This window comes from Gamsiella multidivaricata, assembly GCF_025024155.1.
Source record: "Gamsiella multidivaricata strain RSA 2152 chromosome Unknown BC939scaffold_113, whole genome shotgun sequence".
Lineage (NCBI taxonomy): Eukaryota > Fungi > Mortierellomycota > Mortierellomycetes > Mortierellales > Mortierellaceae > Gamsiella > Gamsiella multidivaricata.
In genome coordinates this window covers 58750-71104 of record NW_026251821.1, presented here as the reverse complement: position 1 = coordinate 71104, position 12355 = coordinate 58750, and the positions used below count along the sequence as shown (strand labels likewise).

General features: G+C 48.7%; 4 protein-coding genes across 4 annotated transcripts; 3 read left to right on the top strand and 1 right to left on the bottom strand.

The window, feature by feature from the left end:
• Positions 1 to 1637: 1637 nt before the first annotated feature.
• Positions 1638 to 3734, top strand: BC939DRAFT_467865 (pseudouridine synthase). The gene is made up of 6 exons (XM_051557852.1): positions 1638 to 2411; positions 2508 to 2695; positions 2796 to 3035; positions 3123 to 3204; positions 3314 to 3417; positions 3528 to 3734. Exons 1-6 carry the CDS (start codon positions 1682 to 1684, stop codon positions 3684 to 3686), a joined length of 1503 nt encoding a protein of 500 aa, XP_051406853.1. The 5' UTR covers positions 1638 to 1681; the 3' UTR covers positions 3687 to 3734.
• On the bottom strand, positions 3735 to 7616 carry BC939DRAFT_467864 (uncharacterized protein). The gene is made up of 6 exons (XM_051557851.1): positions 7360 to 7616; positions 7090 to 7217; positions 6912 to 6971; positions 4528 to 6802; positions 3955 to 4441; positions 3735 to 3853 (listed from the first exon to the last, which is right to left on the bottom strand). The coding sequence occupies exons 1-6, from the start codon at positions 7488 to 7490 to the stop codon at positions 3818 to 3820; spliced, it is 3117 nt and encodes a 1038-aa protein (XP_051406852.1). The 5' UTR covers positions 7491 to 7616; the 3' UTR covers positions 3735 to 3817.
• Positions 7617 to 8361: 745 nt separating this feature from the next.
• BC939DRAFT_467856 (uncharacterized protein) lies at positions 8362 to 9432 on the top strand. The gene is made up of 3 exons (XM_051557850.1): positions 8362 to 8383; positions 8495 to 8959; positions 9169 to 9432. Exons 2-3 carry the CDS (start codon positions 8566 to 8568, stop codon positions 9276 to 9278), a joined length of 504 nt encoding a protein of 167 aa, XP_051406851.1. The 5' UTR covers positions 8362 to 8383; positions 8495 to 8565; the 3' UTR covers positions 9279 to 9432.
• On the top strand, positions 9169 to 12354 carry BC939DRAFT_467855 (uncharacterized protein). Its single transcript, XM_051557849.1, has 3 exons — positions 9169 to 9432; positions 9837 to 10755; positions 10876 to 12354. The coding sequence occupies exons 1-3, from the start codon at positions 9397 to 9399 to the stop codon at positions 12087 to 12089; spliced, it is 2169 nt and encodes a 722-aa protein (XP_051406850.1). The 5' UTR covers positions 9169 to 9396; the 3' UTR covers positions 12090 to 12354.
• The last annotated feature ends 1 nt before the right edge of the window (position 12355 follows it).

The window sequence follows — 12355 nt, the reverse complement described above, 5'->3', positions numbered from 1 at the left end:
TCAAAGCTAATGCTCATCATTCATACTTTGTGCATGAATTGTGCATTCGCTCTGATGGGAATCATGCATCGGTGCTCTTTCCACTCCCTCCACCCCCAAGTAATAATCGTCGATGTAGATATAGATCTGTTATATACTTATTTCTGACATAAATAGACAGGCCCCCGATGTATCGCCTTCATGCGACATTGTCCGTTCATCACTGCATGGCCGCACATGCCAAAAACCTGGTTCTGGCCGCACGCACGGACAGAGAGCAAGACATGTCTGCCGGTCAGTGTCGTCGAACAAATGCATCTTCGCGATTCGCAACCGTCTTTAGCTCCATTTGTGTGCTGAGTGCACATCATTTTGTTGTTTGACCTCTCACTATGATCGGCATCAAATAAAAAAGTTCGTTTATTCGGCTTATTTCGTATTTCTTGCATTTGTAAAACCGATAGAGATGCCATTAGCCGAGGCATCTGCTTTGCTCCTCAAACTTTTCCAGTTCTCCTATGGCAAATCCAGGAGACAACGACGAAGTATTTACCACAATCCCTCGTACATTTACCTCAGTTCGAGTTCCTCCAAGGTGTCAAGGTAATCCCGCAGCACCTCGAACAGCAGCTGGATCACCCTTCTCTGTCGTCTCACTCCCGCCGATCTCTAACTTTAGATCAATGGATCTCAAAGCACAACATCTCTCAGAAACCGTTCGGATGCCCGTAGACACATCGTCTTACATTTTCAACTTGAAAGCCTTGAGTGCCCTTGCCTGAAAATCACTAAAGCCTTCAATACGCGTTTGCTCTCGGATATCGAATCACACTATTCAGGAATGTGGATTCCCATGTTGCCACCGTCCAGTTAGTGGTCGGTAAAAAGAGGAGAGAGTACAGGCGGGGACAATAGAGATAGAGCGACTATCTGCGGTACCACCTCCCCTCGGGGAGCCATGAACTGAAGATATTCAGCCGCTCAAGACTCGGGGCAGCACCTGGTCGTCTCGAGCAGCGCCGTACTCTCTTGTCGCGCGAAATCGAGGCGGGCAGTCTTTGACCGTCAGTAGCAGAAGCGGTAACTACGATAGTAAAGGGCCTTCCTCTGAACTAGAGGAGAGCAGTCTCCAGGCGGTAAATATGTGGATGCTGTAGATAGAGGCGAATGTAAGGCTGCATTGGCTGCGGAATCGCCTCCAGGAAGTGCAACAAGCCAGACGCGTCCGAAATCGATCATTTTTTCAGTCTGAGATCGATAGTCGCATGCGATCTCCATCCCTATCGCTGACCTTTGGCAAGTCCAGTTCAGAGTGTCCTCCACAAGACGCGCAATCATCTCTTGGCCAGCAGACTGTCTCGATGGTAGGCCTGATTATTCACGAACGACGTTTCGACCAGGTGCAGGAAAAGGAATATGCCGTGAAAAAGCCGCGGATGTCTATAGTCAACGGCCCAGCGAAGGTGCGATTGAACAAGTACGCAGATAAACTAGCAGATACGAGTTCATTGGCTGTGCTATTGGAGGCAATATGGCGCGTAAAAAGAGTCGAAAGAAACGGCTACAGTCATGTACCGGTTGACAGCACCGGCCGACAGCGCCCAAAGTCTATCAAATAAAATTTTGCATTTGCCCTCGTAGGCTACGAGGTTTGTTATCTGATCACGACCAGCGATTACTCCATTTCGACATCGGTTACCTGATGCTGATGGCCTTGATTCTCCCTTCTCGAGAGATCCACTTTGTGTCCAGAGGCATCATATGGAGTCGTTTGCCGTACGCCAGCAATCTCTTGCGTTATTACAACCAACGCGCCAACGCCAGTCAATCGCTTCCTATCTTTGCTTTCGCTGCTACTGCCGCCCATGTCAATGGCTCTGTAGCGATCACAACCGGCACCCGCCCTAGGAGCCTTCTGGTCAAGGACTTTTACGTCTCGCCGGACGAGTCTGGGATGCGTTTGGATCGGTTTCTGAAGCACCGCCTTGGACAGGAAAGTGAATTTGCTACAGTGAACAATTCTTTGGTTAATAAATGGCTGCGGAAACGGCAAATCAAGTTACTCCGTTCTCAAGGAGCAGGGCCTCAAGACAAGAGAGCCCAGGATGGGGTCGAAGACACGAACACCACGGCTGGGGCGGTGACAATGATCACAGGAACGACGAGGACTCAGGCAGGACAAACTTGGCGTGTCCGAGCACTTTGGGAGCATACTGAACCCCCGTCTGTAGGGATCATTTCGAGGTCTGCAGCACCAGATTCTTCAAGAGGTGGTGCTGTAGATCAAATGAAGGGACGAAGGAGAGTAGAACTGCCGCTGCAGGATTGGGTCGTATACAAGGATGAGCGAATCGTTGTCCTGGACAAGCCTGCGGGTATCGTGGTCCAGGGTGGAACAGGCATCGAGAGCTCCATCGACGGTTCCTTGTCAAGTAAAGCAGTTCTTTCTGTCTTTGATTGCAAGAAGCTCGATAATAAGGAGTGTAATAGTTCCTGAAACAAATATTGGGGGGTTTTCTTCTTTTTAGTTTTACAAGACGATTATCCAGAGAAGCCGAGGATTGTGCATCGATTGGACGGGACCACCTCAGGGTTGCTAATCTTAGCTAGAACTCGTAAAGCGGCTCAAGACCTGACCGGTCGTTTCCATGAAAGCACGACTGGAACAGCCTCGACATGCGACACCAATATGACTTCTAACAGAATTCAGAAGAAGGTACAATAGTCATCTTTGTTTGTACTTTTGTATTAATCCCGGACAGAGGCAATGCGCATCAGTATAGGGTAATAATGATATATCCCACAATCTCAACTAGTATCTCGCAATCGTTGGATCCAAGGGCCCATTGCTGGATCCAGAATCCCAGATTGAACTCAAGGCAGAAGGTGCTTTGACGACTCTGAGAGGCAGCATGATCGCGGTAACGCAGGGAAAGAGGCAGAGCATCCAAATGTTGCAAAGAGAACCAACAGAACATCGACGAGATTCCGCCATGAATACGACTTGGGCCTCGACTACCGATATCCGGATAGTAAGCCAGAGTCACCAGAAAGATGTAAGTAGTTCGACATTGGGCTGATCCATACACAGCAAAATTGCAATTCATCCTAAACAAATATTTTTACTCTGTCTGAACGCGTAGATGCATTGGGCATTGCTTCATCTTTACCCACGGACAGGTCGTAAGCACCAACTACGGGTTCACTGCGCGCAACTCCTGAATGGTAAGGGAGATCCGACTATCCTGAGACCAAGGTCAATGTAAAGGATTCTGTATAGTACCTTGTTACTCATACACGTAAAAATGTCCTTGGTTCCGCTCCCAACCCTTAGCACCTATTCTCGGAGACTCAAAGTATTTAGCCGAGGGGGATAGCCAGGACAGGAAGAAGGGGCCGATACGGATATATCTGCACATGGCAGAGCTTATTTTGAAGGTATTGTGTATGAGTAGACTATGTTATAGCAGTAATGCACATACAAAAATCGCAGGAGAGATGACGAAGCGTTGACTTTGTTTCTTCTCTTTCCTGGTGCTCTATCGCAGGATTGGTTCAAAAATGGTCCAGAAGAGGTCTCGAGGGTAACTGAGGATGAGAAAAGGTACAAAGTGTTGGATGATGGGTCGCTCGTATTACGCGCCGAGATACCAGACGACATGAGGCGCCAGTTACGCGTACTGGGATTAATAGGGGTCCAAGTATGATGGTAGAGTCAAGGCAGGCGTTGAGGGTTCAATGGGCTTCAAGAATGAGAATATTCTTGTTTAAATCGCAGCTTTACTTTGAAAGAATCTATATTTTTTCAGCTCATATCTTTTGCATTCAGAAACATTCCCTAATACCATTGCTCCTTGAGCATCTTCTTACGCATCTACAGAAAAAAAGAGAAATGTGTTAAGCAGTGTTAATACAAGAAATAGGTGCATGGCGTCCCATTTGACAGATATGCATCAAGTAAGAGTTGCGACTTACCATGGGAGCGGTGAAGAACAGCGTCACGACCAACAAAGCAATCGTTAACATCAGCTGCGACTTTGAGAAATCCTCATTCAAGATATCAAATGTCTTTGATGGCGCATGGCGAGTAACAAACACATCCTGACCGTATGCGACCACCACCGTAGTCGATTCCAACAATGTGGGCGCAGTCGCAATACTTCTAACGCCGACGACCTCAAGATTATACGACAGGAACAGTCGTGGATCATCCGTAATGGCCGAGTACGGCATCAACATCTCTTCCTTGTCCATAGCGCTCGGCGCGCCTGTGGGACGACGAGGGTCGAGGAAACGCTTGTTGAGAGCCATGACCGACTGACGAGACAAACCAAAGAGGATGTCCTTGGCGGAAATGCCAGCCTTGGTCGATGTGACCCCAATGGCGGTGGGAGAGTGTGGGAAGGGGAAAGACTGTGCCAAGACGTCAGGACGCTCGCTCGCGAAAGACGAGAACGTTTCGCTATGAGAGAATTAAAGATATTGAGTTGTGTTAGAGTAAAGATCCATATAATGGTCACCAAACCGGCGATAGCCTATCAGTCTCACCTCTTGGTGCGCTGGTTGCGGTTCTTGCTCTCATACAATTCGAGAGCTACAACCTGATATCCTTTGGGAGAGATCGAAGTTTCGCCCTCGAACCAGAAGGTGAACACTACATTGTTCTCGTACTGCGTTGCAAGGATAGGCTGGTGCAGGCCCACGTTCTCGTGCGTCGCCTGGTACAGAATGGTGCCCTTGGCGATGTCAATCAGGTATACGGTTAGGTAAGGGGCAAGTCCGTGCTTAGGCTTTTCGTTGACTGTAATGACGGTTGCATAGTTGGGATTCTGGTACTTGTAGAGCACTCCGCGGTCACCAAGCACACGACCCAATGATGCCATGACCTCGTACGATGGTCTCTCTGCAAACGTAGCAATCACTTCGCCTTCAGGGAAGGGGATCGTCCAGGTGGGTTCCACATCCATGCGGTCTGTGTCTGAAGAAACAATGGCCTTAAATCCCTTGAGTTCCTTGGCGCCGACACTATTCTTCAACATGAAATAAAAATCGTCTGAAAGTGCCTTGAAGGCCTCCTGAACGACCTCCGTGCTAGGGAAGGTGGTGATATGCATGCGATCATCAACAATGCACAGGACCTGCGTCTTCTCCTCTGGGTCTTCCAGCGGCAACTTGAAAGCACTGAGGTATCCGGCCGGGATCCAAGCTGAGGCTGGGAAGTAAAAGCTGCCGGATTCATAATCCTCGCCAGTCAGGGCATTAAGACGATATAGTCGAAGAACCTTGTTTCCACCGCCGTCGACAGTCTCGGCAATGATGGCAAGAATAGGAGGAAGTCGTACGTTTGCGTGGCGGACCACCACAGTGTTCTTGATGTCGTGACCCCAAGGGAAGTATCGGCTCCAGATAATCTGACCTTTGTCTCCAGAATCGACCGCGACAACTTTACCCTTATACGTGCTGAGAACCAAGATCTTGCGGAGACCGAACTGATCACGGTACAGAGGTTGAGTGGTATTGTTGGGAACACCGATCTGAACTTCCGAGTACTCGGTAGCGACGGGAGCCTTATTGAATAAAGACGAGGGGTTTGCATACGAGACGATGAAGGCAGGCAGACTCTTCAGCTGCAAGATGTGTGATGACAGGCGTTCAATGTAGCGCTCGATAATCGTCAGATTCCTGGCTGCCCTGACGTGTCCCGATTCATCAACATCCTGGGTCCAAAGTTTGCGTTCAGGCAAGTCGACAAATTCGACGTCTTTGACGTATGCCAATGATTCCTCACGGTACCACTGCTCAGACTCAACATCCGAATAAACGTGGAAAGATCCATCTATGGTAGAGAAGTAGACGCGGGTCTGAACGCCTTGGCCCTTGGAGTACAGTTCTAGCGATGCAAATGTGAAGTGGGAATATTTGTCGAAATCCAGAGGGAGGGCATGCTCGATGATGACCTTGCGCTCGCTGACATCGAAGAGTTCCAAAGCTCCAGTCTCGTGATCCTGGCGGAAAGCCCTCACAATCACGACCTCATTCGTCGCAGGTTTTGTTGTGGCGGAGTAGACCGAGAATCCTGTTCGCTCGCCAAAATCATGAACGATCTCAGCCTTTCCGGTCTTTTCGTCAATTACAAAAAGAACTGAGCTCTTCGCGTCGTTGTATTCGCCAACCGTTCCGCTCAGCAGGAACTCGGTATGACCCTCGGGCAGCCTCAGGTCTACGAACTCCAGCGCGGCGACCAACTCCTCGAAGCTTGGGGTTTCGGCGATAATACTCTTCAATGCCGTCTGCGTGACCCTGTTCGTTCCGAGAGTCAGAACCTTCAGATGATCCTGCTCCAACCAGGCAACATATCCACTCTTTCCTGTCGACCCGCCTCCTAAAATCAGCGTGTCTTCGAAGACCTCGATCTTGGATTTGATATTGAATGTCTTGATGACGCTTCCAGTGGTTGAGTCCAAAGCAACAACCTCGAGAGAAAAGGCGGTAACTTCACGTTGCAGTCCAAGTACGTAGACAACGTCGGTGTGGTCGCCGAAGCCCTTGGCCTCCAGAACCGAAAAGTAGGTCGTCGCAGAGCCCTCGTTCGCTTTCCAATGCCAGGCCTCGGTCCCTGCCTTGCTGAAAACTTTGCGGACATGGGCACCGCTGTTCAAAATGATTAAATTCGAATCCTCCGAGGTGACAGTAGCAGCCTGGCCAAATTCTAGCCCGGGGATGGCGCCTTCACCGCGAGGCGAAAAGTCCCAAAGAACCTGTCCAGTCTTTGCATCTAGAAGTCGGCTGTGAAACTCGTGTGAGCCGGAAAGAGTCAGAAGATCTAATTGGTAAAGGGTGGTGATAATTCGATTTTCAGTATATTGTAAGCTATCGGTGTCCAGTAGCATGGAGTATCCAAAAACACAACTACCATTCATGAATGCACTTACGTCCAGAGATGGAGCGCAGGGCGTGAATAGGTTCATCCTCGCGAAGAATCTGGCGCCATACTATGATTTAATTAAAGTAGGTAGAAATCAGGATCAGAACACTTGACAGCGTTGCTTAAGCCAGCAACACAATACGTCGAACGTTTGGGCCCTCCGTCAAAGATCTCCAGGTCCATACCGAGTTCGCCGGACTTTGCTTTAATTGAAGCGATGGTATTTTTATCAGTTGCAACAAAGATTGCATTCGATCCGCGGACAGTGCGTGGTGTAGCAGACATATGGGGCGTGCCGATCCATTTGTGGTGCCTGAATTCGATTCAAAGATGGAGCAACAGTTCGATTAGGAAAAGAGGGAGCGGTTCATAGTTATTCCAGCTATGTCTTCAAAGGCCACATATGACTTGCGGAACCTGTAAATACCCATGCCTTTGGGATTTTTTGCACATACCAGTCAATAATACCCGCTTGAGCCTCATCGAGTGCGACAGTAGTGCTGACAAGGAGAGCTAGCACAATAGCGCAAAGGGTCACGGCCCAGTACGCGACTCTGTGAAATGCCCTTGGTGTTGATGGGGCCATTCCCGAGATGTGGTATTGCGGTTATATCTCGAGTCCTGACACTAATGATTGTGATGCGTGTACGTGCGCTTGTGCGTGTGTCGATACTGAGGCCGAGTATCGCGTCCAAGGAATGTTGAGATGAAGAGGTGGAGAAGAAGAGATGATGGAGACACTTTTTGATCAGCCTGGCTGGCAGGCAGGATTATCACGTGACTAGAAGCCACGAAAAAAGTGCGCCATGTGCCAGAACGCGTCTCGCGACGCGACTGTAGCCAACTGCGTCCGCTCCAAGTAGGATAGGACATTCCATTTCATCCTCCTCCCTTTTGCCTGATTCCATGCAACGTATAACCTAACGAGGGGCGTTAGAGGGGTGCTCGATTCTTAGGGGGGCTGCGTAAAAGTGCATAAAAAAAACTCAGGGGTTAATCTAGTTCTCTCTGCTAGTGTACCGTGCTGCGTCGCAGTAATCTGCTCTATTCCTCGTTCCTTCGTCTGCCTTGACCGTCAGATTATCCATTTCTTGCGGTGGTGGTATGTCTTCCCATGCGAATGAACTTTATGTTTATGAGTTTACGGGTCAATAAAGCGGTAGATGCCTGTGTGTGTTGTGCTTTGTGCTACTCGCCGTCGCACCCCTCTTTCCCCTTCTCTTCCCTCGTCTCTTTCTCTCCCTCCTCGTCTTTTTCTTTTGTTTCCTTTCTCTTTGATCCTTCCCTTATGCTCGTTCTCGTCTCTCTACTGCATTCCGCCCTCTTAAATCACATTCGTACAAACACAAACAAACAGCTCCGAGGTCCTAGAGCAACCTTCAGTCTAGTGCGCTCCTAACACTCAAGCACAACCTCACAGCCTTACTTCATTCACCTCACTCAACACTGTTCACACGGCCTCGTCTTGCATTCATTCTGGTAGAGTGTCTCTAAATCAAATCTCTTGCTCACACCAGCGATTGAGTTTGCATGAGTATGAAGAAAGCTAAAAAAAATAGTGTGCAATTAAACGCGTTTATTCAATTAAAGAGTGTGGAGAGTGAAAGAATACGTTTACGAAGAAACACTGCTAGGCGCATGCGTATTATTGTTCCACAGATATGAGGATCATGGTAAAGCCGAGAACTTGGCGTCCGTTGCCCTTTTTCGCACGAACTATTCCTCCTCCTTCTCGTTCTTGTCCTTATCGTTCATACGCCGCTGTATGGAGCAAAGCCGATTCCCATTCCTTCCTACTTTTGTTGTTTCGCGCCTTTTTTTATTTGTACGTGTGTGTGGTGTGTATTCTGCCGCTTTTATCATCACGATTTTTACTTGCGCCCGTCGTCTCCTCAATTGCCTTGTCGTTCCGTTTGTGTCGTCCCTATTTCTTTGAGCTGTCTCCTTTTCTTCGCTGCCCGGAAATAGTCATACATGCTCGACACCCTAAACTGTCCCTACCTTTCTCTTCCCCACAAGGGCCTCAAATGGCTTCCCTATTTATCGCGGCTGCATGTACTTGTCCTAAGCAATTTTATTCCAAAATCCCGAGAAGCCCTTGATGGCATGCTCCACCGCGCTCTTTATGAAAGTAACGGAGAGGGTAACGACCGCTGACTAAGGCGATGTCGTAGACCCAGACTCCTGAATCGTGTAATGATGCTCAAGGGACACGGCTATGGGCTAACCAACATAATATTCCTCTCATGTTGCTATCGCTATAGATATCGAATATTTGGTGTCCTTCACCTCTTCTTCAGTACTGTCTCAATACGACCCCACGCTGAAGCGAACGAATCCTCATTCTCATCAAAGATTTCGTTCCCATCTTTAAAGCCCTCCGAGTGTTCGAAAACATAAAGAAGTGAATTAGAAGGCCCTTCGTCACAGCCGTTTGGTACCAGTACTTACCCAGTATTTCGTTTGTCATTTTCGCCGTGCCTACCCTCAGAATGAAGACTACAACGTCAGGCCGCGCGTTTGCAAAGGTGAGTTATTTCATGCACCATTACGGACCAACGCATACTGCTTCCGCTTCACGTTGGCTCCAGCATTGGCAGCAGTCGCATGATCAGGAATTAAAGGGGTTTCTCAATGCAAGGTGATATTAGCTACAGTATTTTCCTTAAGATGTCAGCACGAGAATGTCTGGCGTCAATCCATGCCTCGGTGGCACATTCCCGAGCGAATACTGTAACGGTCACCCGCATGAAAGTGCAGGAAAGCAGTAGTATAAATGGCGATGGAACATCCAATGACTTGAAATAATACTATGGCTGGATTTTTTGCCAGACTCAACTACATTTATACATAGTACACTCAAACATGGGGTCTTTACTAACATTTGTCTTTTTTTATCTATTGTGTCCCTGACGTGTTGGTATGAGCGTAGAACATCTTTGAACTGTTCTCAACGCTGATGATCTCCCTGCCAATCGAGAACCACAAGATATTTCTTAAAAGTTATCCCAACAGTTTTACGGCCGAAGATGCAATCTCCAATCTAGGAGGGCTCCAATTTATTCAGGCAAACCATGACACGGATCCCAAGGATCCCACACGCATCATTACGCGGGTCGTAACCACTCGGTTCTCATTATCGCGCGACATGGCCAAGAACCTATGCCAGACATTCATGGACGCCAGGCTGTTCGAAAGCGCATCTGATCCTAGCAAACGCGATTTTCAGAATAAGGGGGTCTACCAAGTGACGGGCAAGGGGGCACATATTGTCCAGAGATTCGTCCGCCGCAATTCACTCTCTGTTGAGGAGACTCGCCATATCACAGCAAACGCGACGCCGCAAATACTATTTCTGGAGCGTGCTGAAGACGAGGATGCGGTCGTGTTGAACCGAAAGGCCATTGACGCTATATTTAAGCATTTTGCGGGCTCGCGGCCAAATGTCATGGCACGAGCATCAGATTCAGCTGGCGATTCATCGCCACTGACCTCCAGTCCTGGTAGAGATCGCATCCAGGCTAACGTTGACCGCAGCAACGGAATTAAAGTCAAAGATCAGCAACACAACTATGATATGTACAAGCATACGTTTTATGGGAAAGCAGCTATCGAGTGGTTGTTGGACAATACCACTGTCATCAGCAAGGAGGAGGCCATATGCATTGCACAGGAGATGGTCAGCGCACGATACATCGGACAAGTCGGCGAGGACAACCGGAACGGACCAACGCTATTCAAGACGGGGAACTCGGCTTTGTATCATTTTACAGAACTAGGCCGAGCTGTTCTCGGATGGGAGAACCCTGTACGCAGCCGTGGAAGCAGTGTCAGCACTGACTGGATGGATGGTAATGGAGTAACAGACCTGAATATATGCTGCTGTCGATCCTTTGTCATGGAACAAGTCTCCGAAATGCAGTTTCCTAACATGAACCTCGCTGCTTCCGTCAACATAATAATAATAATAGAAAGGACACCATTGGGGTCCAAAGCAGATCGAACCAACTCTGAGCTACTACTATTGAATCAGTTCAAGCTCACATCCAATACGGTTTCACGTCTACCCATCTCCGTAGGACGTGAAAAACGTCGCTCAGCAGATGAATCAACTCTAAGCGGTTCAACGCAGCGCAAAGAGGATGCCACAAGCAATAGCAGCTCAGTTCACCGACTATCTCAAATTCTTGACGACCCAGCTTTTCAGATTCTCTCCGAATCCGGCGCCTTATCCTCATATGCGCCTTCGTCCTCTGGCAAGGAGTCTGTTGGGCAACGTGAACCCGGCACCAGCAGTGGGGGTCCCATCTCTACCATTGGTTTTTCAGCACAGCCAACGACGTCCAACACCACCAGGCTAAACCTGATATTATCCAACTCCACACTCCGGGAGATGTTCAAGAGTTTTTTGAAACAGAACATTTGCGAGGAGAATCTGGCATTTTATCTTGAGGTGCTTGACTACAGGGCCAAATTCAACACACTTATCAACTCTACCAGGGCTTATAACCAAACAGTGTCAGGAAAGGATCCTTTAAGAGCAGCATCAGGGATGGGACTGAGCCCTGGAGGCGGATTGGCCATGAATGCGCCGCAGCCAGCCACGTTGCGTGAACTCGAGAAGCAGATTTGCACACAGGCATTCGCTATTCATGAAACCTATTTGGTTTCTGGCGCCCCACGAGAACTGAACCTTCCACATCAGATGCGTCAAGACATAACAGCATATATGCAGGCTGTCGTGCGGAACATGGAGGCACCTCTTCCTTCATCGAGCCCCTCTTCTTCGTCGACAAATGAGTGTGACAGTGGCTTCGGGACATTGCCAGATTCGCCTGAGTCGCCTTTATCACCCTCCACTGTTCAGGAAGGCGAAAACGGCAGGAAAAGATATGGCGCAGGACATCAGGAGCTGATCCATATTTCGCTCTTTGACCGCATTCATGACCATATCTTCCGGCTAATGTCCACCGACTCTGTGCCAAAGTTTACAAAAACCGACAAGTATCGGGAGGTGATGGTGAACCGTGTCCGGCAGAGGGACAGCACGAGTGGAAGCAGTAACATTAAAGGATCCAGTAATTCAGCCAACAGACCTATAACATCGCCGAGTAGATCAAAGTTTCCAACACTGGGTGGAGCCAGGATTGAGCGGGTGGAGCGCAGTGCATCCCCGGCACTTTAATCGTTCAGGTGCAGAGACCACTACATACCACTAACGAAGCCTTTACATGGTTGTTATTAATAAAACTTCAGTATTCAGCAGAACCTCCGAAACATCGAGCAGCAACTTTCTAACTGACGTTAGAAGGAAGATCTTCCAGAAGCTTGACCAATTTCGTCCTTATGACCACCTGTAATAGCCGTCATTGTATCTCGAGGAAGCGGCATAGACTTGTACAGAGCAAAGAGAGCATCTTTGGCAGCTGGACATAGGGCGCGGTATTCTGT

What these genes read in the sequence shown, in the direction of transcription:
- BC939DRAFT_467865 (XM_051557852.1), top strand. Translation starts at nt 1,682, where the DNA reads ATGCTGATGGCCTTGATTCTCCCTTCTCGAGAGATCCACTTTGTGTCC. An exon ending in GCCAGAGTCACCAGAAAGAT is followed by an intron (nt 3,036 to 3,122) that starts GTAAGTAGTTCG and finishes CTGAACGCGTAG; the next exon opens with ATGCATTGGGCATTGCTTCA. An exon ending in TGGCAGAGCTTATTTTGAAG is followed by an intron (nt 3,418 to 3,527) that starts GTATTGTGTATG and finishes GCTCTATCGCAG; the next exon opens with GATTGGTTCAAAAATGGTCC.
- BC939DRAFT_467864 (XM_051557851.1), bottom strand. Translation starts at nt 7,490, where the DNA reads ATGGCCCCATCAACACCAAGGGCATTTCACAGAGTCGCGTACTGGGCC. An exon ending in CCTGCGCTCCATCTCTGGAC is followed by an intron (nt 6,803 to 6,911) that starts GTAAGTGCATTC and finishes TTTACCAATTAG; the next exon opens with ATCTTCTGACTCTTTCCGGC. An exon ending in CGCAACCAGCGCACCAAGAG is followed by an intron (nt 4,442 to 4,527) that starts GTGAGACTGATA and finishes ATTCTCTCATAG; the next exon opens with CGAAACGTTCTCGTCTTTCG.
- BC939DRAFT_467856 (XM_051557850.1), top strand. Translation starts at nt 8,566, where the DNA reads ATGAGGATCATGGTAAAGCCGAGAACTTGGCGTCCGTTGCCCTTTTTC. An exon ending in CCTATTTATCGCGGCTGCAT is followed by an intron (nt 8,960 to 9,168) that starts GTACTTGTCCTA and finishes CTATCGCTATAG; the next exon opens with ATATCGAATATTTGGTGTCC.
- BC939DRAFT_467855 (XM_051557849.1), top strand. Translation starts at nt 9,397, where the DNA reads ATGAAGACTACAACGTCAGGCCGCGCGTTTGCAAAG. An exon ending in CAGGCCGCGCGTTTGCAAAG is followed by an intron (nt 9,433 to 9,836) that starts GTGAGTTATTTC and finishes GTATGAGCGTAG; the next exon opens with AACATCTTTGAACTGTTCTC. An exon ending in CAGCACTGACTGGATGGATG is followed by an intron (nt 10,756 to 10,875) that starts GTAATGGAGTAA and finishes TAATAATAATAG; the next exon opens with AAAGGACACCATTGGGGTCC.